The sequence below is a fragment of the Xenopus laevis genome, chromosome 5S, assembly GCF_017654675.1.
Source record: "Xenopus laevis strain J_2021 chromosome 5S, Xenopus_laevis_v10.1, whole genome shotgun sequence".
NCBI lineage: Eukaryota > Metazoa > Chordata > Amphibia > Anura > Pipidae > Xenopus > Xenopus laevis.
The window spans coordinates 142,947,102-142,973,088 of NC_054380.1; the positions used below are offsets into that span (position 1 = coordinate 142,947,102).

The 25,987-nt window shown below is 44.6% G+C and overlaps 1 protein-coding gene across 3 annotated transcripts in view; it reads left to right on the forward strand.

Moving 5' to 3' along the window:
• The window catches only part of nrbp1.S (nuclear receptor binding protein 1 S homeolog), a 31,636-nt gene that overhangs the window by 1,827 nt on the left and 3,822 nt on the right, over positions 1–25,987 (forward strand). For 2 of the 3 annotated variants that reach the window (XM_041565163.1, XM_041565164.1), the window contains exons 2-12: positions 5,821–6,044; positions 10,959–11,081; positions 11,165–11,266; positions 13,649–13,738; positions 17,454–17,494; positions 17,948–18,042; positions 21,506–21,529; positions 24,422–24,505; positions 24,581–24,639; positions 24,815–24,913; positions 25,679–25,811. In XM_041565163.1, the coding sequence (XP_041421097.1) occupies positions 5,862–6,044; positions 10,959–11,081; positions 11,165–11,266; positions 13,649–13,738; positions 17,454–17,494; positions 17,948–18,042; positions 21,506–21,529; positions 24,422–24,505; positions 24,581–24,639; positions 24,815–24,913; positions 25,679–25,811 (1,033 nt within the window). In that variant the 5' untranslated portion in view covers positions 5,821–5,861. The remainder of the gene's footprint in view (positions 1–5,820; positions 6,045–10,958; positions 11,082–11,164; positions 11,267–13,648; positions 13,739–17,453; positions 17,495–17,947; positions 18,043–21,505; positions 21,530–24,421; positions 24,506–24,580; positions 24,640–24,814; positions 24,914–25,678; positions 25,812–25,987) is intronic. The other variant, XM_018266083.2, reaches the window with a different exon arrangement.

A 25,987-nucleotide genomic window follows, 5' to 3' on the forward strand; every position in this document is an offset into this window, starting at 1 on the left:
GTTACATGTGTGTGTCAGATCAGTGTTACATGTGTGTGTCAGATCAGTGTTACATGTGTGTGTGTGTCAGATCAGTGTTACATGTGTGTGTGTGTCAGATCAGTGTTACATGTGTGTGTCAGATCAGTGTTACATGTGTGTGTCAGATCAGTGTTACATGTGTGTGTCAGATCAGTGTTACATGTGTGTTGTCAGATCAGTGTTACATGTGTGGTGTGTGTCAGATCAGTGTTACATGTGTGTGTGTCAGATCAGTGTTACATGTGTGTGTGTCAGATCAGTGTTACATGTGTGTGTGTGTCAGATCAGTGTTACATGTGTCGTGTGTGTCAGATCAGTGTTACATGTGTGGTGTGTGTCAGATCAGTGTTACATGTGTGTGTGTGTCAGATCAGTGTTACATGTGTGTGTGTGTCAGATCAGTGTTACATGTGTGTCAGATCAGTGTTACATGTGTGTGTCAGATCAGTGTTACATGTGTGTGTGTGTCAGATCAGTGTTACATGTGTGTGTCAGATCAGTGTTACATGTGTGTGTCAGATCAGTGTTACATGTGTGTGTCAGATCAGTGTTACATGTGTGTGTGTGTCAGATCAGTGTTACATGTGTGTGTGTGTCAGATCAGTGTTACATGTGTGGTGTCAGATCAGTGTTACATGTGTGTGTGTCAGATCAGTGTTACATGTGTGTGTCAGATCAGTGTTACATGTGTGTGTGTCAGATCAGTGTTACATGTGTGTGTCAGATCAGTGTTACATGTGTGTGTCGATCAGTGTTACATGTGTGTTCAGATCAGTGTTACATGTGTGTGTGTGTCAGATCAGTGTTACATGTGTGTGTGTGTCAGATCAGTGTTACATGTGGTGTGTGTCAGATCAGTGTTACATGTGTGTGTGTGTCAGATCAGTGTTACATGTGTGTGTGTGTCAGTCAGTGTACATGTGTGTGGTGTCAGATCAGTTACATGTTGTGTGTGCAGTCAGTGGTTACATGTGTTTGTCAGATCAGGTTACATTGTGTGCAGTCAGTGTTACTGTGTGTGCGATCAGTGTTAATGTGTTAATCAGTGTTACAGTTGGTGTCAGAAGTGTACATGTGTGTGTCAGATCAGTGTTACATGTGGTGTCAGATAGTAATGTGTGTCAGATCATGTTACATTTGTGTGTTCAGATCAGTTTACATGTGTTGTCAGATCAGTTACATGGTGTTGTCATCAGGTACATTGTGCAGATCATTACGGGTCAGATCAGTGTTACATTGTGTGCAGTCAGTGTTACGTGTGTTCAGATCAGTGTTACATGTGTGTGTCAGATCATTACATGTGTGGTCAATCATGTTCATTGTGTGTCAGACAGTGTTACTTGTGGTCAATCAGTGTATGGTGTCGTGTTGGTGTCAGATCATGTTCATTGTGTTGTCAGACAGTGTTACATTGTTCAGATCAGTGTTACAGTGTGTGTCAGATCAGTGTTACATGGTGTGTCAGTCAGGTACATGTGTGTGTCAGATCAGGTTAATGTTGTGTAAGTTTACTGTGTGTCAGATCAGTGTACATGTGTGTGTCAGATCAGTTACATGTGTGTGTCAGATCTGTTACTGTGTGTGCAGATCATGTTCATGTGTGTTGACATGTTACATGTGTGTGTCAGATCAGTGTACATGTGGTGGTTCAGATCAGTGTTACATTGTGTTCAGATCATGTACATGTGTGTGAGATAGTGTTACTGTGTCAATCAGTGTTACATGTTGTGTCAGACGTGTTCATGTGGGGTGTCAGATCAGTGTACAGGTGTGCAGATCATTACTGTGGTGTGTGTGACATGTACATGTGTAGTCAGTGTCATTGTGTGTCAGTCGGTTACATGTGTGTGTCACAGTGTTACAGTGTGGTGTGTCATCATTTACTGTGTGTGTGTCATCAGTGTTACATGTGTGTGTGTGTCAGATCAGGTCATGTGTGTGTAGATCAGTTTACATGTGTGTGTCAGATCAGTTTACATTGTGGTCAGATCAGGTTACATGTGTGTGTCAGATCAGTGTACAGTGTGTGTCAGATCAGTGTACATGTGTGGTCAATCAGTGTTACATGTGTCAATCAGTTCATGTGTGTGTCAGATAGTTACATGTGGGCAGATAGTTATGTGTGGTCAGACAGTGTTACATGTTGTGTCAGATCAGTGTACATGTGTGTGTCAGATCATGTACATGTGTGTCAGATCAGTGTACATTGTGTGTCAGATCATGTACATTGTGTGTCAGATCAGTGTTACAGTGTGTGTCAGATCAGTGTTACATGTGTGTGCAGTCAGTTTACTGTGTGTGTTGTCGATCAGTGTTACGTGTGTGTCAGATCAGTGTTACATGTGTGTGTGTGTCAGATCAGTTACATGTTGTCATCAGTGTACTGTTGTGTCAGTCAGTGTAGTTGTGTGCAGATCACATGTTGGTGTGTCAATCGTGTAATGTGTGGTCAGTGTGTTACATGTGTGTTCAGATCAGTTAATGTGTCAGATCAGTTCATGTGTGTGTCAGATCGTGTTACATGGTGTGTAGGTTTAGGGTGTTCGATCAGTTTACATGTGTGTGTCAATCAGTGTTAATGTGTTGTGTGTCAGATCATGTGTTACTGTGTGTGTGTCAGATCAGTGTTAAGTGTGTTGTGTCAGATCAGTGTTACATGTGTGGTGTGTATCAGTGTTAATGTGTGTGTCAGTTACTTTGGTTTCAGATCAGTGTATGTGTGTGTCAGATCGTGTTACATGTGTGTGTCAGATCAGTGTTACATGTGTGTGTTCAGCAGTTTACTGTGTGTTGTCAGATCAGTGTTACATGGTGTGTGTGTCGATCAGTGTTACATGTTTGTGTCAGATCAGTGTTACATGTGTGTGTGTGTCAGATCAGTGTTACTGTGTGTTTTCAGATCAGTGTTACATGTGTGTGTGTTCAGATCAGTGTTCATGTGTGTGTCAGATCAGTGTTACATGTGTGTGTGTGTCAGATCAGTGTTACATGTGTGTGTGTCAGATCAGTGTTACATGTGTGTGTCAGATCAGTGTTACATGTGTGTGTGTGTCCAGATCAGTGTTACATGTGTTGTGTGTGTCAGATCAGTGTTACATGTGTGTGTGTGTCAGATCAGTGTTACATGTGTGTGTGTGTCAGATCAGTGTTACATGTGTGTGTGTGTCAGATCAGTGTTACATGTGTGTGTCAGATCAGTGTTACATGTGTGTGTGTGTCAGATCAGTGTTACATGTGTGTGTGTCAGATCAGTGTTACATGTGTGTGTGTGTCAGATCAGTGTTACATGTGTGTGTGTGTCAGATCAGTGTTACATGTGTGTGTGTGTCAGATCAGTGTTACATGTGTGTGTCAGATCAGTGTTACATGTGTGTGTGTGTCAGATCAGTGTTACATGTGTGTGTCAGATCAGTGTTACATGTGTGTGTGTCTGATCAGTGTTACATGTGTGTGTCAGATCAGTGTTACATGTGTGTGTCAGATCAGTGTTACATGTGTGTGTGTGTCAGATCAGTGTTACGTGTGTGTGTGTCAGATCAGTGTTACATGTGTGTGTGTGTGTCAGATCAGTGTTACATGTGTGTGTGTGTCAGATCAGTGTTACATGTGTGTGTCAGATCAGTGTTACATGTGTGTGTCAGATCAGTGTTACATGTGTGTGTCAGATCAGTGTTACATGTGTGTGTCAGATCAGTGTTACATGTGTGTGTGTGTCAGATCAGTGTTACATGTGTGTGTGTGTCAGATCAGTGTCACGTGTGTGTGTCAGATCAGTGTTACATGTGTGTGTGTGTCAGATCAGTGTTACATGTGTGTGTGTGTCAGATCAGTGTTACATGTGTGTGTGTGTCAGATCAGTGTTACATGTGTGTGTCAGATCAGTGTTACATGTGTGTGTGTGTCAGATCAGTGTTACATGTGTGTGTGTGTCAGAGCAGCATCCCCGCTGGTTGTCACTGACAGTCCTTCTGCCTCTGCTCTCACTGTCACTCTCTCTCCTGTGATTGGCTGGTCTCAGCATTATATATATATATATGTGTGTGTATGTATGTGACCCTCCTGATGTTCCTGTACAACTCCCAGCAGCCAGTGACATGAGAATCTCACGTTGCACCATATGTGCCAGTCTGGCTGTGCCTACATCATGTGACTGCTCATATGTGACTCCCCAGCAGTGCAGTTAATCCACATGTTACACCAAGTACAACATATACACACAGTGTAATAACTGACAGTCTTTAACCTGGGCCTGTGCCCAAGGCTACCGGCTATTTATCTACCAACAGCTGTTACTTAGTCCAGTCCAGTCCAGTACCAGGGGAGGCTCTTCTCTACTGACTGTGTGACACTAACACTTATCTACACTTATTACTACTTATTATTACTACTTATTATTACTACTTATTATTACTACTTATTATTACTACTTATTATTACTACTTATTATTACTGTGCCACAAATACAGTTGGCAAGGACTAATGGGTAATTTTGGGCATTAAAGAGACACCAGCGTGGGGCACATCTGTATAAGGGGCAAATGCAGTAGAACCGCATCGTATGGTTTCCTGGGCAGCAGAGAAAAATGGTGTAAAATGCAGGAAAATAATCAAATGAGCAACAAATATTATATATTGTGGGAGCACTGACGAGGGGAAATCTTAGATGTAACACTCGGGTGCCACTGTTGTTGCTTGCGGTGGTTGGTGGCTACTGAGTAGAGCGGGGGTGCTTGCCGTGGGCTGTTGGCATATTCACCCAAAATACACGGAGCAGATAAAATGCCTCACTATTTGCCCCATCCTAGCGTTGTATCTTATAGGAGAGATTTTGTGTAAAAAATAAGAATGTACCAGTACATTATACTCATTGAGATATAGATTGTAGTGTTTCAGGCTGATTTATTGAATATTTCTGCAAAAACCCTAATAATCCCTCCCTTCCACTTGCTGAATTCCCAGGCTGTGCACTCACTGCACTGTAGGACAGGAACCAATCAGCAGCTAGCAGGACCTGATAGGGAACTGAAGCCTGTCTGTGTGACTGCAGGGCTGTGATTGGCTGTCCCCTCCAAGACACGCCCACCCCTCATTTGAAACAGGGACCAGAGAACATCTATAGGGAGCTCCCTAATAAAGGGGCGATTTTTAAAGATAATATTTAGCAGCATGTAAAATCAACACCATATATTACTTATAATTGCCTATACAGTTTTTCATTTATCCTGTATGTCTTCTGTAAAGACTTGAGAGGAAGGGGATCCCTAGTGACTTGTTTGTCCCATACACAGAATAGGTGAGTGTCTCTGATTTATTCTCAGGGCAGATACTCTGTAGCACTGACTAAAGGGCTTGTGACTATGAACATCTTCATTCATCCAGGTCACGGTATATCTAGTATAGGTCAATCTAAAGACAACTGGACTTGCTGAGTAATCAATGAAGACGTTTCACATCCGAGCAGCTTCTTCAGTACAACTGACTGGTGTGGGAAGTTCATATAAACTCTTCCACTAATCCAATCACAATGGGACATTGTAACTCTTCATAGAGGTGACATTTAAAATTCACAGAGGTGTAGATTGTGTGTAGTTACTGTGATAGGATTATCCAGTGTGTCATGTGACTCCTAGATACAGTTGAACTGACTGGTGTGAATTCTGTTTGTCAAGTGGCTAGTATAAGTGGCTAGTATAAGTGGCTAGAATAAGTGGCTAGTATAAGTGACTAGTATAAGTGGCTAGAATAAGTGGCTAGTATAAGAGTAATAGGTCTCTTTATTCTCTGCTCTTTTCTCCTCAGGTGCAGTTCTTCTACGTTCCTGAAGCTACACCCCAGGGACCATGTCAGAAGGTGAAGGCAAAACTGCCCCCAACACAGGGTCCGACCCCAAGATGGAAAGTGGGGTCTCTATGTCCCCACCTGTTAGTGCACCCCCACAGGAGGAGGAAGAGGAGGAGAGTGAAGATGAGTCCGATATCCTGGAGGAGTCTCCTTGTGGCCGCTGGCAAAAGAGACGTGAGGAGGTGAGTCCCGTGTGGTAGAGGGACATGTGATGCCAATACAAGTCCTTTTATTTGTGACAGCTCTCTCGTTGCAGCACTCTCATTATAGACTCCTGAAGAGATATGCTTTCTGGGTCCCGTTACAGTCTCACAAGCTCTATATACTGTTTGATTGGCACAGGTAGATCTCTGGGCTGCAGGGTTGGTGCTTCTCCCATAGCCTGGCACCATACACTGCATAGAGACTGCAGTAAACATATATATACATAGAGAGAGAGAGTGAGTGAGTGCAGTAAACTATAAACTATATATATATATAGAGAGAGAGATAATAGATAGATGAGAGAGAGATGAGACTGTACTTACAGTGAGACTGAGAGAGAGATAATAGATGAGAGAGAGAGATGAGACTGTACTTACAGTGAGACTGAGAGAGAGAGATGAGAGAGAGATGAGACTGTACTTACAGTGAGACTGAGAGAGAGAGATGAGAGAGAGATGAGACTGTACTTACAGTGAGACTGAGAGAGAGAGATGAGAGAGAGATGAGACTGTACTTACAGTGAGACTGAGAGAGAGAGATGAGAGAGAGATGAGACTGTACTTACAGTGAGACTGAGAGAGAGAGATGAGAGAGAGATGAGACTGTACTTACAGTGAGACTGAGAGAGAGAGATGAGAGAGAGATGAGACTGTACTTACAGTGAGACTGAGAGAGAGAGAGAGATGAGAGAGAGATGAGACTGTACTTACAGTGAGACTGAGAGAGAGAGAGAGATGAGAGAGAGATGAGACTGTACTTACAGTGAGACTGAGAGAGAGATAATAGATAGATGAGAGAGAGAGATGAGACTGTACTTACAGTGAGACTGAGAGAGAGAGAGAGAGATGAGACTGTACTTACAGTGAGACTGAGAGAGAGAGAGAGAGAGAGAGATAATAGATAGATGAGAGAGAGAGATGAGAGAGAGATGAGACTGTACTTACAGTGAGACTGAGAGAGAGAGAGAGATAATAGATAGATGAGAGAGAGAGATGAGACTGTACTTACAGTGAGACTGAGAGAGAGAGAGATGAGACTGTACTTACAGTGAGACTGAGAGAGAGAGAGAGATGAGACTGTACTTACAGTGAGACTGAGAGAGAGAGAGAGATGAGACTGTACTTACAGTGAGACTATGAGAGAGAGGTGAGACTGTACTTACAGTGAGACTATGAGAGAGGGGTGAGACTGTACTTACAGTGAGACTATGAGAGAGGGGTGAGACTGTACTTACAGTGAGACTATGAGAGAGGGGTGAGACTGTACTTACAGTGAGACTGAGAGAGAGAGAGAGATGAGACTGTACTTACAGTGAGACTATGAGAGAGGGGTGAGACTGTACTTACAGTGAGACTGAGAGAGAGAGAGAGATGAGACTGTACTTACAGTGAGACTGAGAGAGAGAGTGTGCCCAGTCAACGGACTGATATCGGGGGCACACTAAAGCTACAGGTATTTAGGGCAGTGCTAAAAACACACAACTGAGCCCACAAGGGGCTCGAGGCAGAGAAAGATGTGTGTGTGTGTGTATATATATATATAAATATAGATATATAGATAGATAGATAGATAGATAGATATGTGTGTGTTTGTGCATTTACTCTAGTAAGCTGATCTGCACCACTGGCTTCTCTGGAATAAAACACTGGGTCCCTTTGTGCTACAGCAGTGACTGTGTGTGTTCCAGGTGTTTCATGGGACAATCCCATAATCCTGTGCTGTAAAACAAGTTGTTTTGCTGTGATTGGCCACTGGGGGCCCTGCTCATTATATTGCTATCAGTTTGGCTGCCTTCCAGTTAATATTACAAGGGTATTTTTTATTTTTGTTCCAGTAATAACAGACAAATACAATGTTTATTCATTATATATAGGGCCGTCATCAGAAATCAGAAGTTTCTGTGTCCCCTGGTCCCCGCCCACCCCAGATCCCGCCCCACCTCACAGTCCACACAGACACCAGCGCTAAAAAAAGGAGACCCCCTCACTCACAAGTTCTAAAAAGCCATTGGTGGTCAGCCGCCCCCTTAGAATTGAAAAAAAAAAATTGACTACCAGGATCCCACATAAAAGTTTAAAAAAAAAAAAAAAAAATAGTGGTCAGGGCCCCCTACTAGTTGAAAAAAAATCATTGGTGGTCAGCCCCCCCCTATAAATTAAAAAAAAAACATTGGCACCAGAGCCCCCCATAAAAGTTTTAAATAAATCATTGGAGGTCAGGGCCCCCTTACAAGTTTAAAAAGAAATAATTGGTGGCCAGGGGTTCAATAAAATACCTTAGGTTCTTCTTCAGCTTCTTCAGTTTCCTTCGGCTCCTTTCAAGACTTCAGGACTTCGACTTTGGGTCTTCGGCACTTGGCGACGTGTGAACTGTTAAGGGGGGTCCGGCTAATTTGAAAACTGCAACACAGCAAGTCCTCCCTTCAGGCCCCGGCCCGTTACAGCTGTAGCCCCTGTGCCCCCTGATGCTGAACCTGATTATATATAAATGATAAGCAACAATTCTCATCATCCTCATCATCGTTTATTTCTATAGTGCCGGCAAGTTACTCAGCACTCTTACAACCAATTAACAAACATGGTTTACAGAATTAAAAATTGAACCAGAGAGTCTACTCCCAAGAGCTTACAATCTCAAAGGTTAGGGTGCATTTTAAAATATAAGGAAGCTGAAAACAGTTGGTGATTTACGACAAGTTAATGTCTAATTAGTCAAGATGCAGTGAATATTCTATTCTAAACAGGTGGATATTTAGGGAGTGTTTGAAGGAAGGGGAGAGTCAGATAGGTCAAGCTAGAACATTCCAGAGACAGGGAGAAGCTGTCGGCACAACACCTACAGGGAATAAGAGACTCAATAAGTTGTTTGGCAAGTGTCTGGATGTGCCATGTAAAGGACAGGTGGGAGTTTAAGATGATTCCTAGGCAGCGCCTGTTTGATTGTGTGATGTTGTTGACTGTGAGTGGGACCTGAGGGACAGGGGGAGATGATGTGATGGAACCTGAGGGACAGGGGAAGATGATGTGGTGGAACCTGAGGGACAGGGGAAGATGATGTGGTGGAACCTGAGGGACAGGGGAAGATGATGTGGTGGAACCTGAGGGACAGGGGAAGATGATGTGGTGGAACCTGAGGGACAGGGGAAGACAATGTGGTGAAACCTGAGGGACAGGCGAAGATGATGTGGTGGAACCCGAGGGACAGGGGGAGATGATGTGTTGGAACCTGAGGGACAGGGGAAGACGATGTGATGGAACCTGAGGGACAGGGGAAGACGATGTGATGGAACCTGAGGGACAGGGGAAGATGATGTGATGGAACCTGAGGGACAGGGGAAGATGATGTGGTGGAACCTGAGGGACAGGGGAAGATGATGTGGTGGAACCTGAGGGATAGGGGAAGACAATGTGGTGAAACCTGAGGGACAGGCGAAGATGATGTGGTGGAACCCGAGGGACAGGAGGAGATGATGTGTTGGAACCTGAGGGACAGTGGAAGCTGTTGGTGGAACCCGAGGCACAGGGGAAGATGATGTGGTGCAACCAGAGGGACAGGAGAAGATGTTGATGGAACCTGAGGGACAGGGGAAGATTCTAATGAATTCTGTTTGAGAGATTCAGTTTCAGGTGTTACTGTGGCATTTATGAGGATGAGAGATGCAGAGAGCTTAGAAGGTACTGAAGTCTAAATGTGTGAATACGTTTTCCTAGAAAAGTAGTATAGAGTGAAAATAGCATCGGACCTAAGCCAAAGCCAACTGAAGGAATGATGTGGACATCGAGGTTTAACTAGACAATTGTGACGGGTGGTGGAAGGAGCATGAGAGAAGCTGCCATTTTTGGACAGGGGAGATTGTTAATATGAGAGATCTGATGTTCTGCTACTTTTCATAGTTGTGGGTCAAATGCCTTAAGATCTCTGTATGTGGGGCTGAAAAGTGATGGTTCTGAATAAAAGGAAAGTATGTGATGGGTCAGATGGGGGAAAGGAGAGTTGGGACTAGAGTGAGAAGTTGGGTCAGTCCACAGAGAGAGGCCAAATAAAGTAGTTAGTGGCAGGTGAGCTCAACAAGCTGGGAGATAGCAGGATCATGTGCCACTTGGCTATTGCAGACTACAGACTAGTGCCAGGATTAGCCCCAGAAGCCCAACACCAAAAGGACAACAAAAGTGATTCTTTGCACCCATGTGAGGTACCACTAGATTAGAGAATCACCATGTGACACCATCTGTGCAAAGCGAATAATTATCTGTGGCCCTTATTCCATCTCCATATTGTGAGTCATGTGCTAATTCATCTGCCCCAAATACCCTGCAGCATCATATTCCTGAGCAATGTTTAACTTCCCCTTTCATTTCTTGTTTGCCCATACTTCACCTGATGCTTTCCAGGTCATGGTCTTGGCTCCCATGTAAGTCCCTAAAGCTATTGATTGGGGCCCAGTCTGAAGGTCAGTTAGGGGGAGATTTGGGGTGAGTGCCTATTTGTACCCTGGGTACCCCTGGAACTATAGCAGGGTGACACCCCAATGTTTCTATATATCTGTAACCTTGTTATGAGCTAAGGGGGCCCAGTCTGAAGGTCAGTTAGGGGGAGATTTGGGGTGAGTGCTTATTTGTACCCTGGGTACCCCTGGAACTATAGCAGGGTGACACCCCAATGTTTCTATATATCTGTAACCTTGTTATGAGCTAAGGGGGCCCAGTCTGAAGGTCAGTTAGGGGGAGATTTGGGGTGAGTGATTATTTGTACCCTGGGTACCCCTGGAACTATAGCAGGGTGACACCCCAATGTTTCTATATATCTGTAACCTTGTTATGAGCTAAGGGGCCCAGTCTGAAGGGTAATAAGGGTAAAATCTGAGAAGAGTTGGTAACTTATATACTTTGCAGGTGAACCAGAGGAATGTGCCAGGCATAGACTGTGCTTACCTTGCAATGGACACTGAGGAAGGAGTGGAGGTTGTCTGGAACGAGGTGCAGTTCTCTGAACGGAAGAACTTTAAAATGCAGGAGGTAATCTCATTGGCTGCAGGGGGTATTTATTATATGGCAGGGGCAGTTTTACTGGATCACTGACAATTGTATCTTGTTTGCAGGAAAAAGTGAAAGCCGTGTTCGATAACCTTATCCAGCTGGAGCATGTTAACATTGTCAAGTTCCACAAGTACTGGGCTGATGTGAAGGAGAACCGAGCCCGGGTCAGTGTTCCTCTTAATTTCACTCCTTAAAGGAACAGTAACACTAAAAAAAACTTATTTAAAAAAAATCATTCGACCCACTTCAGGCAACACATGTATCTTAATTATGTGTATTGGTTTTTACATAAATAGCCAATACAATATGAATTCTAAGCTCTTGTCTTGTTATGTGCAGTGAATCAGCAGAAAAGAAGATGGGGAGCTACTGGGGCATCTTTGGAGACACAGATCTTTACTGCTAAAGTGCTGTGGGTGCCTTGGGCTGGTACAGAAGTCTATACCATAATGTACAACATTTCTACCTACTTCTAACTTGGTTGCCCAGTCGCGTTTTCAATGCAGCACATAACGTAGAGGCATTTTATCTAGGGATCTATGTACAATAATTAATTAACTCATAATAATTAACAAGATAGATGTGTTATTTGAAGGGGGTGGAATGAATTTTTTATATAACATTTTTTAGCGTTGCTGTTTTCTTAATTTCAGTGATTGTCTTTAAATTTCTTTTACCACCAACGAGTTGCACAGGCCACGTGGGTAGTGAAATGCGACAGGTAACAGCTAATTTGCATCTCTAGAGGCTTTGTAGCAGGATAGGAAGTCAAACATACTATTCTGTGTAAGTGTATATTCCTAAAATGCGAAAAAGTATCTCCAAACTTGCACTCGGTATTTAGTCTTATCATTAAATATTCATTTATTTTAATTATCCTCGCAGCCACCTGATTCAATAAGTTAGAACTACAGAAATATATGCAAATGAATTATCTTTAATACAAAAAAAAAAAATCACATTTAAATTAATAACACGATTAAACATCAGTACGCTACTTCCATTCGCTATGTCTCCAAATTAGCTGGCTATAGAAGGAAGATAAAGTTACATATAATACATACCTCCCAACATTTTGGAAGTAAAAAGAGGGACAAAAAATGTTTTTCCGCATGTAGCGCAGCAATTTTTTGACCACACCCCTTTCTGTGGCCACACCCCTTAATTACCATGTTCATTTTACCAAATTTGGCAGATTATGAAAGTTTGAAAATATTTCTCCTTATCTAAACTGTTTTTTTTGTTACAAAAGTATCTTATTTGCACCTGTTAGCTGTTCTGGGCTCTCTGCTAAAAGCCAATTCAGTGAGAAACTTTGTTTCTTTTTCTGGCTGTTCAGTGCAGAGAAAAGAGGGACTTTCCAGTACAAATGAGGGACTGCGGGTTGAGCTGTCAAAAGAGGGACTGTCCCTCCGAAAAAGGGACAGTTGGGAGGTATGATATTGCCATATGCTGCTCCATTTGTTTCCAATTGGTTTCCAGCTGAAAGGATGAATTAAAGTAGCAGCAGAAACAAATTGGCAATTTGATAAATTCATGAGCAAGAAGAGGAGTGAATGGAACCAGCTACTTCCAGTGACATTTCTTCAACTTTCTTAACTGATCACTTTGAAAATGTAGGAACTTTTTCTGGGACACTAACAAACTAACCATAATCAAGGAATCCAAACGTTGCTACTAACTGGTTCATAACAGATGGATTTACTGTCACACAATCATGAACTTTCATATTAATTGACCACCGACTAATTATGAACTTTCATATTAATTGACCACCGACTAATCATGAACTTTCATATTAATTGACCACCGACTAATCATGAACTTTCATATTAATTGACCTCCGACTAATTATGAACTTTCATATTAATTGACCACCGACTAATCATGAACTTTCATATTAATTGACCTCCGACTAATTATGAACTTTCATATTAATTGACCACCGACTAATTATGAACTTTTATATTAATTGACCACCGACTAATCATGAACTTTCATATTAATTGATTAACAGTTCCAGTTTTCTAACCCATTATCAATTTATGCACTTTATTAATAATGTTTAATCGTGTTATTAATTTAAATGTGATTTTTTTTTGTATTAAAGATAATTCATTTGCATATATTTCTGTAGTTCTAACTTATTGAATCAGGTGGCTGCGAGGATAATTAAAATAAATGAATATTTAATGATAGACTAAATAGCGAGTGCAAGTTTGGAGATACTTTTTCGCATTTTAGTTATTTAAATCAATTGTTTATCTGCTGCACCAGTCAATTAATTGAGTAGAGTAAGTCTGTATAAAACATATTGGAGAGTGCTGTACCAACCATTATATGTTCTAAGTGTATATTACGCCTGGGCTTGTCTGTATATGACGTGCCCTGCCCTCCCAGCATTCCCTTCTCCACTTCCAGCCCATTCAATCTCTTCGTGCCTATTGGCTGACATCCAGTAAAGTTGTTTTCTATTTGCTGTGTGTTGCAGTATTTCTGTGCCCCATGTGAGTGGCATGACAGTGTTATGTGCTTGGTATATACAGGTGATCTTCATCACAGAGTACATGTCATCGGGGAGTCTCAAGCAGTTCCTCAAGAAGACAAAGAAAAACCACAAAATGATGAATGAAAAGGTAAAACTGCGCTGCAGCCCTGCCCATTCCCATGTGTATAATCACATGTTCTCTCTGGGGCTCCCCTTGTTCCTGTACAAAGTTAATTGACCCGAATTTCTTGTGACATCTGCTGTGTGTGTGTCTGTGTGTCTGTCTGTGTGTCTGTCTGTGTGTCTGTCTGTCTGTCTGTGTGTCTGTCTGTGTGTCTGTCTGTGTGTCTGTCTGTGTGTCTGTCTGTGTGTCTGTCTGTGTGCCTGTCTGTGTGTCTGTCTGTCTGTCTGTGTGTCTGTCTGTGTGTCTGCCTGTGTGTCTGTCTGTGTGCCTGTCTGTGTGTCTGTCTGTGTGTGTGTCTGTCTGTGTGTCTGTCTGTGTGTGTGTCTGTGTGTCTGTCTGTGTGTCTGTCTGTGTGTCTGTCTGTGTGTCTGTCTGTCTGTGTGTCTGTCTGTCTGTGTGTCTGTCTGTGTGTCTGTCTGTGTGTCTGTCTGTCTGTGTGTCTGTCTGTGTGTCTGCCTGTGTGTCTGTCTGTGTGCCTGTCTGTGTGTCTGTCTGTGTGTCTGTCTGTGTGTGTGTCTGTCTGTGTGTGTGTCTGTGTGTCTGTCTGTGTGTCTGTCTGTGTGTCTGTCTGTGTGTCTGTCTGTGTGTCTGTCTGTGTGTCTGTCTGTGTGTCTGTCTGTCTGTGTGTCTGTCTGTCTGTGTGTCTGTCTGTGTGTCTGTCTGTCTGTGTGTCTGTCTGTCTGTGTGTCTGTCTGTGTGTCTGTCTGTGTGTCTGTCTGTGTGTCTGTCTGTGTGTCTGCCTGTGTGTCTGCCTGTGTGTCTGTCTGTGTGTCTGCCTGTGTGTCTGTCTGTGTGCCTGTCTGTGTGTCTGTCTGTCTGTGTGTCTGTCTGTGTGTCTGTCTGTGTGTCTGTCTGTGTGTCTGTCTGTGTGTCTGTCTGTGTGTCTGTCTGTGTTCTGTTGTGTGTCTGTCTGTGTGTTGTCTGTGTGTCTGTTGTCTGTCTCGTCGTCTGTGTGTTGCTGCTGTGTCTGTCGGTTTGGCGTCGTTGTGCTTGTTGTCTGTCTTTGTCTGCTGTGTGTCTGTCTGTGTGTCGTCTGTGTGTTGTTGTGTCTGTCTGGTCTGTGTGTGTCGTCTGTTGTGTGTGTCTGTGTCTGTGTGTCTGTCGTTGTGCTGTGTGTCTGTTCGTGTCTGTTGTGTCTGCTGTGGTTCTGTCTGTGTCGTGTCTGTGTGTCGTCTGTGTGTCTGTGTGGTGTGTCTTGTGCTGTGTGTGTTGCTGTGTGTTGTTCTGCTGTTCTGTGTCGTGTGCTGGTCTGTGTGCTTTTTTTGTGTTTGTTTGTGTGGTGTTGGTCTGTGTTCTGTCTGGTCTTGTTGTGTTTCGTTGTTCTGTCTGCTGTGGTGCTTGTGTGGTGCGGGGTCTGGTGTGTCTGGTTCTGTGTGTGGGGTGTTGTGGTTGGTGTGTCTGTGTGCTGTTGTTTGTGTGTCGTGTGTGTTGTTGTGTGTGTGTTGTTGTGGTCTGGTGTCTTGTGTTCTGTGCTGTTTTTGTTCGTGTTTTGTGTGTCGTGTCTGTGTTTTGCTGTGTGTGTGTTGTGTGCTCTGTGCTGTGTGTTTGTTGTGTCTGCTTCTGTTCTCTGTTCTGTGTGTGCTGTTGTTGTGTGCTGTGTTTGTTGTGTTGTGTGTGTTGCTGGTGTGTGTGTGTGTGTTGTCTGTGGCTGGTGTCGTGTGCTGCTGGTCGCTGTGTTCTGTGTTCGTGTGGCGGCGTGTGTGTCTGTGTGCTGTTGGTGTGTCTGGTGTCTGGGTGTCTGTCTGTGTGCTGTTGTGGTCTGTTGTGTTGTGTCGTTGTGTCTGTGTCTGTCTGTGTGTTCTTGGTCTGTTGTGTGTGCTGTGTCTGTCTTGTCTGTTGCTTGTGTTCGTGTCTGCTTGTGTGTCTGTCTGTTGTGTCTGTCTGTGGTGTGTGTGTCTGTGTGTTGTCTTCTGTCTGTGCTGTGTCTGTTGTTGCTGTGTCTGCTTTGTGTTGTCTTTTGTGTGTCGTGTTGTCTCTGTGGTCTGTCTTCTTGTGTCTGCTGTGTTGTCTGTCTGTTCTGTTTGTGTTGTCTGTCTGTGTTGTCTGTGTGTGTCTGTGTGTGTCTGTCTTGTGTCCCCTGTGTGTCTGTGTGTGTCTGCTGTGTGTCTGTCTGTTGTGTCTGTGTGTCTGTCTGTCTGTTGTCTGTCTGTCTCTGTGTGTCTGTGTGTCTGTGTCGTGTCTGTGTGTTCTGTGTTGTTGTCTGCTGTGTCTGTCTGTGTCTGTCTGTGTGTCTGTCTGTGTGTCTGTGCTGTTTTGTTGTCTGTGTGTGTCTGTTGTGTCTGTCTGTGTGTCTGTCGTCTGTGTGTCTGTCTGTCGTGTGTTGCTGTGTGTCTGCGTGTGTCTGCTGTTGGTCTGTCTGTCTGTGTCTGTCTGTGTGTCTGTCTGTCTGTTGTCTGTGTGGTCTGTCTGTCTGTGTGTCTGTCTGTGTGTCTGTCTGTGTGTCTGCCTGTGTGTCTGTCTGTCTGTGTGTCTGTCTGTGTGTCTGTCTGTGTGTCTGTCTGTCTGTGTGTCTGTCTGTGTGTCTGTCTGTCTGCGTGTCTGCCTGTGTGTCTGCCTGTGTGTCTGTCTGTGTGTCTGTCTGTCTGTGTGCCTGTCTGCCTGTGTGTCTGCCTGTGTGTCTGTCTGTGTGTCTGTCTGTGTGTGTGTCTGTCTGTGTGTCTGTCTGTCTGTGTGTCTGCCTGTGTGTCTGCCTGTGTGTCTGTCTGTGTGTCTGTCTGTGTGTGTGTCTGTCTGTGTGTCTGTCTGTCTGCGTGTCTGCCTGTGTGTCTGCCTGTGTGTCTGTCTGTGTGCCTGTCTGTCTGTGTGTCTGCCTGTGTGTCTGCCTGTGTGTCTGCCTGTGTGTCTGTCTGTGTGCCTGTCTGTCTGTGTGTCTGCCTGTGTGTCTGCCTGTGTGTCTGCCTGTGTGTCTGTCTGTGTGTCTGTCTGTGTGTCTGTCTGTCTGTGTGTCTGTGTGTCTGTCTGTCTGTGTGTCTGCCTGTGTGTCTGTCTGTCTGTGTGTCTGTCTGTGTGTCTGTCTGTGTGTCTGTCTGTGTGTCTGTCTGTGTGTCTGTCTGTGTGTCTGTCTGTCTGTGTGTCTGTGTGTCTGTCTGTCTGTGTGTCTGCCTGTGTGTCTGTCTGTCTGTGTGTCTGCCTGTGTGTCTGTCTGTGGTGCTGATCATATTGATGGACCACAGGTAATTGTGTTTTCAATAAAACACCCAGCTCCATTTCTTAGAAAGATTTCTGTTGGTGACCCTACAGCAGTGATCCCCAACCAGTAGCCCGTGAGTAACATGTTGCTCTCCAACCCCTTGGATGTTGCTCCCAGTGGCCTCAAACCAGGAGATTATTTTTGAATTCCAGACTTGGAGACAAGTTTTAGTTGTATAAAAACCAGATGTACTGCCAAACAGTCTCAATGTAGGTTAACAATCCGCATAGGGGCTACTAAATGGCCAATCACAGCACTTATTTGACACCCCAAGAACATTTTTCATATTTGTGTTGCTCCCCAACTGCTTTTACTTTTGAATGTTGCTCCCGGGTTCAAAAGGTTGGGGATCCCTGCCCTAGAGACTGCCAAGTGGTAAGTGTTAATGTTTCCCATTGGCATCATGAGGGGCTTCTTATTCCAGTCCAATCAGTAGTTGAACCCCAGTTCTCAGCTGTATCTAATGCTTTTCATGTTGTACCTCCGCAGGCCTGGAAGAGGTGGTGCACACAGATTCTCTCCGCTCTCAGGTAACTCAGCCTGTCTCGTTTGTTGTGGCCAGTGTTCTATAACATGAGCCAGTCATCAGTATCTTTAGTCCAACGGGGCTGGTTGTGCCATTGCACAAATACACACACAGCAAATAGAGAGAATAAGGGAGAGTCTTGTGATATGTATTTGCAGTCTTCCCAGACATGTGCCATTTAGGGTCACATTCCAGCCCCCCGGGCTCTTCCTGGGCCTTCAGACCTGACACATATTTACACGTCTGCCCCCTGTACCCCAGTGACTTCAGTTGTCTCCCCCTTGTTACCACTTGTATCACTATCTGCTCCATCATCTCATGTCTCTTCCCATCATCTTCCCTCTCACCAATTACTTGTCTCCTTGAAGAATTCCCTTATATCATCTCCTTATTATTCCAAACGTTGTTGTTTTTACCATAATTCTTCTAATAAAGTGTATTTCCCTCTGCCCGACAGTTACCTGCACTCCTGTGACCCACCAATAATCCATGGAAATCTCACTTGTGACACAATCTTTATTCAACACAACGGACTTATCAAGATTGGATCTGGTAATGACATGATCTGCTGCCCGTCTGTCAGTCAGGTTTACACTGTATATACTATATACACTGATTGTAGTGTCACTAGTGCAGGGCCAATCTGACACATACAATATGTGCGGCCTACATGCAATGTCCACCTTTGTATTGTTGGCCCAAATGAATTGACCAATCACTGCAGGAGGTGCAACTGTGGCAGCATTTCATATATGTGAGTTGCACATCATGGAGAATAGACAGCCTGAGAGGCTTAGTATAGTGTAAAATATATATATAGTGTATTGTCTGAGACCTGAGTATATACTGTACCTACACTCACTGTATTGTCTGAGACCTGAGTATATACTGTACCTACACTCACTGTATTGTCTGAGACCTGAGTATATACTGTACCTACACTCACTGTATTGTCTGAGACCTGAGTATATACTGTACCTACACTCACTGTATTGTCTGAACCTGAAATATATACTGTACCTACACTCACTGTATGGTCTGAGACCTGAGTATATACTGTACTACACCACTGTATTGTCTGAGACCTGAAATATATACTGTACCTACACTCACTGTATTGTCCAGGCCTGAGTAATATATGTACCTACACTCACTGTATTGTCTGAGACCTGAAGTATATACTTGTACTACAGCTACAACGTGTATTGTCTAGGTCTGAGTATATACTGTACCTACACTCAACTGTATTGTCTGAGACCTGAGTATATACTGTATACACTCACTGTATTTGTCTGCCAGGCTGAGTATATACTGTACCTACACTCACTGTATTGTCTGAGACCTGAGTATATACTGTACCTACACTCACTGTATTGTCTCAGGCCTGAGTATATACTGTACCTACACTCACTGTATTGTCTGAGGTCTGAGTATATACTGTACCTACACTCACTGTATTGTCTCAGACCTGAGTATATACTGTACCTACACTCACTGTATTGTCTCAGGCCTGAGTATATACTGTACCTACACTCACTGTATTGTCTCAGGCCTGAGTATATACTGTACCTACACTCACTGTATTGTCTCAGGCCTGAGTATATACTGTACCTACACTCACTGTATTGTCTCAGGTCTGAGTATATACTGTACCTACACTCACTGTATTGTCTGAGACCTGAGTATATACTGTACCTACACTCACTGTATTGTCTGAGACCTGAGTATATACTGTACCTACACTCACTGTATTGTCTGAGACCTGAGTATATACTGTACCTACACTCACTGTATTGTCTCAGGCCTGAGTATATACTGAAACCTACACTCACTGTATTGTCTCAGACCTGAGTATATACTGTACCTACACTCACTGTATTGTCTCAGGCCTGAGTATATACTGTACCTACACTCACTGTATTGTCTGAGACCTGAGTATATACTGTACCTACACTCACTGTATTGTCTCAGGCCTGAGTATATACTGTACCTACACTCACTGTATTGTCTCAGGCCTGAGTATATACTGTACCTACACTCACTGTATTGTCTGAGACCTGAGTATATACTGTACCTACACTCACTGTATTGTCTGAGACCTGAGTATATACTGTACCTACACTCACTGTATTGTCTCAGGTCTGAGTATATACTGTACCTACACTCACTGTATTGTCTCAGACCTGAGTATATACTGTACCTACACTCACTGTATTGTCTCAGGCCTGAGTATATACTGTACCTACACTCACTGTATTGTCTGAGACCTGAGTATATACTGTACCTAACTCACTGTATTGTCTGAGACCTGAGTTTTATACTGTACCTACACTCACTGTATTGTCTCAGGCCTGAGTATATACTGTACCTACACTCACTGTATTGTCTCAGGCCTGAGTATATACTGTACCTACACTCACTGTATTGTCTGAGACCTGAGTATATACTGTACCTACACTCACTGTATTGTCTGAGACCTGAGTATATACTGTACCTACACTCACTGTATTGTCTCAGGTCTGAGTATATACTGTACCTACACTCACTGTATTGTCTCAGGTCTGAGTATATACTGTACCTACACTCACTGTATTGTCTCAGACCTGAGTATATACTGTACCTACACTCACTGTATTGTCTCAGGCCTGAGTATATACTGTACCTACACTCACTGTATTGTCTCAGACCTGAGTATATACTGTACCTACACTCACTGTATTGTCTCAGGCCTGAGTATATACTGTACCTACACTCACTGTATTGTCTGAGACCTGAGTATATACTGTACCTACACTCACTGTATTGTCTCAGGTCTGAGTATATACTGTACCTACACTCACTGTATTGTCTCAGGCCTGAGTATATACTGTACCTACACTCACTGTATTGTCTCAGACCTGAGTATATACTGTACCTACACTCACTGTATTGTCTCAGACCTGAGTATATACTGTACCTACACTCACTGTATTGTCTCAGACCTGAGTATATACTGTACCTACACTCACTGTATTGTCTCAGGCCTGAGTATATACTGTACCTACACTCACTGTATTGTCTGAGACCTGAGTATATACTGTACCTACACTCACTGTATTGTCTGAGACCTGAGTATATACTGTACCTACACTCACTGTATTGTCTCAGGTCTGGATATTGACTGCAGTGTGTCTCTATTGCCCTTATTTTTCTTCTTATAAAGTTGTAAATTCAATCCCTAATATTGGCTTTTCACTGAATAGAATAGATTCCATGAAACCTGGAGATGTTTATTTCTCTTATGAAGGAGTCTGTGGAGCTCACTGTATTCCTGCAAGTAGTGACTATAGGCTCCAGCTCTGATGGGGGAAAGACTTTCCTTACTAACAAGGCTCTCACTCTCACTCACTCACTCCCTCACCCTCTCACTCACTCACTCACTCCCTCACTCACTAACTTAGTCACTTACCACAAGCTGCAGGCCCAAATACAGGAGGCACAAATGTGTTGGGTATATCCCTGCTTGTGTTACTGTGTAACATGCAGGAGGGGGGTGTCTCGGGCAGGAGGGGGGTGTCTCGGGCAGGAGGGGGTGTCTCGGGCAGGAGGGGGGTGTCTCGTGCAGGAGGGGGGTGTCTCGGGCAGGAGGGGGGTGTCTCGGGCAGGAGGGGGGTGTCTCGGGCAGGAGGGGGGTGTCTCGGGCAGGAGGGGGGTGTCTCGGCAGAGGGGGGTGTCTCGGGCAGGAGGGGGGTGTCTCGGGCAGGAGGGGGGTGTCTCGGCAGGAGGGGGGTGTCTCGGGCAGGAGGGGGGTGTCTCGGGCAGGAGGGGGGTGTCTCGGGCAGGAGGGGGTGTCTCGGGCAGGAGGGGGGTGTCTCGGGGAGCCACACTGCATGTCACACACTAAGTGTCTCTCTGCAGCCCTGGCTGTGAATAAAGATGACTTTGTCCCGTGTGTGACCCTCTCCTCCCATGTGTTCCATCCACTCATTGACTTGTATTGTTTTATCTCCTGCTTCGCTGCTCTGTTGCACACCAGTCTTTCATAGGATTTTTGCTAATGGTGAGATCAATGTTCAGCTCATGTAATGTGTCTGTTTGTTCTGTGGCTCCTCCTGTAGCTGCTGCTCTGGGCAAGTCTCTCCTAAGCCCCCCCTGAAGCACTCGCCCACGTCTACCACCCAGGCTTCTTCTCTGCATGTACATAGGCCTCTTTCATACCCTCCCTTTACTACATTGCTGTGAATATCTGCCCCCCCCCCCAATCCTTTCTCTTTTGTTTCTCTTTCAGTTTTCTCCTGTATATCAGGTGCTACTGTTGTCTCTAGCCCTCTCTTTCTCTTGCTCATCCTCAACTGTTTTCTTTTCCTATCCTCCCTCTTTTCTCTTCTTTCATGGACTTAGTCTTTCCTTTTCCACTGAGCAACAAAGCACTTTCTCTCTCAGCCTCCTTTACATGATGCCTCTCTTTTGCACTCTGTCTCTGCTCCATGATGCCTGTCTCTTGCACTCTCTCTGCTCCATGATGCCTCTGTCTTGCACTCTGTCTCTGCTCCATGACTCTCCCTTGCACTCTGTTTCTGTTCCATGATGACTTTCTCTTGCACTTTGTCTCTGTTCCATGCTGGCATTTCTTTGTGTGTCTCTCTCACATGTAATGAGCTTGTAGTTACACACTCTCTACACCTCTATGCACATTCTCATGTCACTGTCTGGTCAATATCATTGGCCTCCCCTTTCTCAGCTTCCCTTGTGCTGCTCTTGGCTTTCCCACTATAATAGTCACGTTGCCCTTCTTTCTCTCAGGACATTAGTTCTATATGATAACGTAGACGAGTGCGGTCACATTGGTGCTAAATGAAGAGTGCAGTTGCTCATAGAGTAGGAGATGTTGGTTCTTCTCATAGACTGAACTTGCAGAGCTAAGCAGCGCATCCCATGCAATGTATGTAGGCTGCTCCCTTGGCTTCAGTGCATGCAGGAGCCCCACGCAACCCCATGCATGTCTGTAACTTGCTTGTCTTGTTCCTTCTCATCCTCATTGCATTGCACCCTACCTCCCAGGGCCTCCTCTGATTGGTTGCTTCTAGATGCTTTCCTCCTGCTTGATTGGCGGGGCGGGTGGGAAAGGTGGAAATGATTTCCTGAGCCCATTTGAACATCCACATTGACCAGTCAGTAATGGGCCAGTGGGACACGTATAACTGCTCCCACTACTAAGGGCCTTGGCTGCTCTTTCACTGAAATGAGGTTTCTTCCATCCCTGGGAGATTCTGTATTCAGAACCATTCAGACACTCTAGGCAAGTTCTATAGAAGTCCAATGGGGAACTTCCTCAACCGGTGAAACTAACTTATTACCTACTAAACTAGTTGCCACTAATAATTAGTGGTTCATCTCCCAGAGTTGGCAGGCTCTTGTTTTATCAGACTAGGGACTCAATATTGACATATGTGTGTGTGTATAAGATCAATATATATATATATGAGTAAATATACAGCCCCATTAAGGCAAGTCCTGTTTATACAGAAAAGCCAAGTTCTCACAGAAGGACATAAACTTGTTGTAGGATTGGGTGGCACCAGTTATGGGGGATTATCTGTACATCGAGGTTCCTTCCCTGGGCACAAACTTTGACACCCGCTTTGTGGTGTAATTATCTAGTGCCAGTTTGGCCCCGTACAGATAAAGATTAAATTCAGGCTGGACTCTGTTACTTTGGTAGGAAACCTGTTCTCCAAATACATTTCATTGTTGGGCTTTATCCAGAGGAAGAACCACATAGCAAGTCATTCATATTTCTCTTTTATTAGTCTAGTCCAGATACAGTGTAAATCTAGATCCTATTCTCCTTCACTCCTGTCCCTACATTCTCACTCCCTTTCCCTAAACCCCCTCTACTTTCAAACCTCTTCCCTATATTCTCCCTCCCTTTTCTCCTCTTACCTAGATTTCTGGCCCTTTCCATCATGTTCTCTAGATCCTCCCTCATTTTCCTCCTCTTCCCTATATTCTCCCTCCCTTTCCTGCTTTTCCCAAGATCATCTCTCATTTTACTTCTCTTCCCTATATTCTCCCTCCCTTTCCTGCTTTTCCCAAGATCATCTCTCATTTTACTTCTCTTCCCTATATTCTCTCACCCTCTTCCCTAGATTCTCTCTCATTTTCCTCCTCTTCCCTATATTGTCCCTCACTTTCCTCCTCTTTCCTTTATTATCCATCCCTTTCCTCCTCTTCCCTAGATCCTCTCTCAATTTCCTCATCTTCCCTAGATCCTCTAATTTTCCTCATATTCCCTATTTTCTCCCTCCCATTCCTCCTCTATCCTTTATTCTCCCTCCCTTTCCTCATCTTCCCTAGATCCTCATTTCCTTCTCTTCCCTATATTGTCCCTCATTTTCCCAAGACCCTCTCTCATTTTTCCTCCTCTTCCCTTTATTCTCCCTCCCTTTCCTCCTCTTCCCTAGATCCTCTCTCATTTTCCCTATATTCTTGCTCCCTTTTCTACTTTTACTCCTCTTCTCTATATTCTCACTCCCCTTTTCTCCTCTTCTCTAGATTCCTGGTCCTTTCCCTCCTGTTCCCTAGATCATCTCTCATTTTCCTACTTTTCCCTATATTCTCCCTCCATTTACTCATTTTTCCTAGATCCTCTCTCATTTCCTCTTCCCTTTATTCTCCCTTTTCTCCTCTTCCCTTTCTGAACCCTCCCAATATAAATGAACAAAGTAGGTGAAACTTTCATTACCTCTTTCATTTAGAATTGTGAAGGCCCAGAATAAGAGTTGCCAGACTCCAGCAGTGGCTGCTTCATTGTGGGGTGGGACGGCAGACGTGGCATGGAGGGACGGCAGACGTGGCATGGAGGGGGGGCAGACGTGGCACGGAGGAGGGGGGGCAGATGTGGCACAGAGGGGGGGCATTAGGCAGGTTGTGACTGTGACTTTCTCCCCAGTTGCACCGGACACCATTAACAACCATGTGAAGACCTGTCGGGAGGAGCAGAAGAACTTGCACTTCTTTGCTCCAGAGTACGGAGGTAGGACCCAGAAGCTCATCCTTTAGATCTGCCTCACGTTATCCCTCCAAACCCCTAACGTGTGTCCTTTTTCAGAAGTAACTAACGTGACAACTGCGGTGGACATTTACTCGTTTGGGATGTGTGCGCTGGAGGTGAGACGCCCGTTCCATTGACTTCTCTTTACTTTCAGTCTGTACAGTAAGAGGCTGAGCTCAGAGCTGCACCGCACTCCTTCCACCACTAGTCTGCTGGCCAACAACATATATATTATATATTATATATCACTGAATCACATGACTACACATTAGTGTTTCTTTTGTTCTACAGATGGCAGTGCTGGAGATCCAAGGAAACGGAGAGTCCTCGTATGTTCCCCAGGAGTCTATAAATAACGCCATACAATTCCTGGAAGATCCATTGCAGAGGGTAAGCCCAGCCATGAATGCTGCTTCCACCAGTCATACACAACATACACTATGGCAAAACCTTCATTTACTGATTCAAACAGCATCTCCTGACACTTCTCTGCTCAGTGGTGCTTAATGTTGTGCATTTACACAATTAGTGTTTGCACTGCTAGTATCAAGTCATTTAGTGTTACACAGGCTTACATTAATGCGATCATGGATTCTAGATGAGCCCAGTCTTCTCATGGGGCATTTGCTGAGGCCAGTTCTCTCCTGGGTTGTGTGCTGAGATTGGGTCTCTCCTGGGTTGTGTGCTGAGGCCAGTTCTCTCCTGGGTTGTGTGCTGAGATTGGGTCTCTCCTGGGTTGTGTGCTGAGGCCAGTTCTCTCCTGGGTTGTGTGCTGAGATCAGGTCTCTCCTGGGTTGTGTGGTGAGGCCAGTTCTCTCCTGGGTTGTGTGCTGAGATCAGGTCTCTCCTGGGTTGTGTGCTGAAGCCAGTTCTCTCCTGGGTTGTGTGCTGAGATCAGGTCTCTCCTGGGTTGTGTGCTGAGGCCAGTTCTCTCCTGGGTTGTGTGCTGAGATCAGGTCTCTCCTGGGTTGTGTGCTGAGGCCAGTTCTCTCCTGGGTTGTGTGCTGAAGCCAGTTCTCTCCTGGGTTGTGTGCTGAGATCGGGTCTCTCCGGGGTTGTGTGCTGAGGCCAGTTAGTGGCTAGGGTGGGTTTGTCAGTAGAAGATGGGGAAGCCAATTCCATGTTATGAACAGTTCCCAGTTGTTTGTTGTGTAGGAATTCATCCAGACGTGCCTTGAAATGGACCCAAGCAAACGCCCTACAGCTCATGAGTTGCTGTTCCACCCGGCCCTGTTTGAGGTGCCGTCTCTGAAATTGCTGGCAGCGCACTGCATTGTGGGTCACCAACGTGAGTATTTTGCCAGTGGGTCATGAAGTGGCACAAGAAATAATCAACATTTGCCAAATCTACAGTCTGGGCCACTGCAGGTTCCACACGTGGGCTCAATGGACTCCCTGGTGCTGGTGCAATGTAATGAGGGGAGGGCAGTGCTGGGTAATGGTGCCCAGTATGGAGCTCCCCTG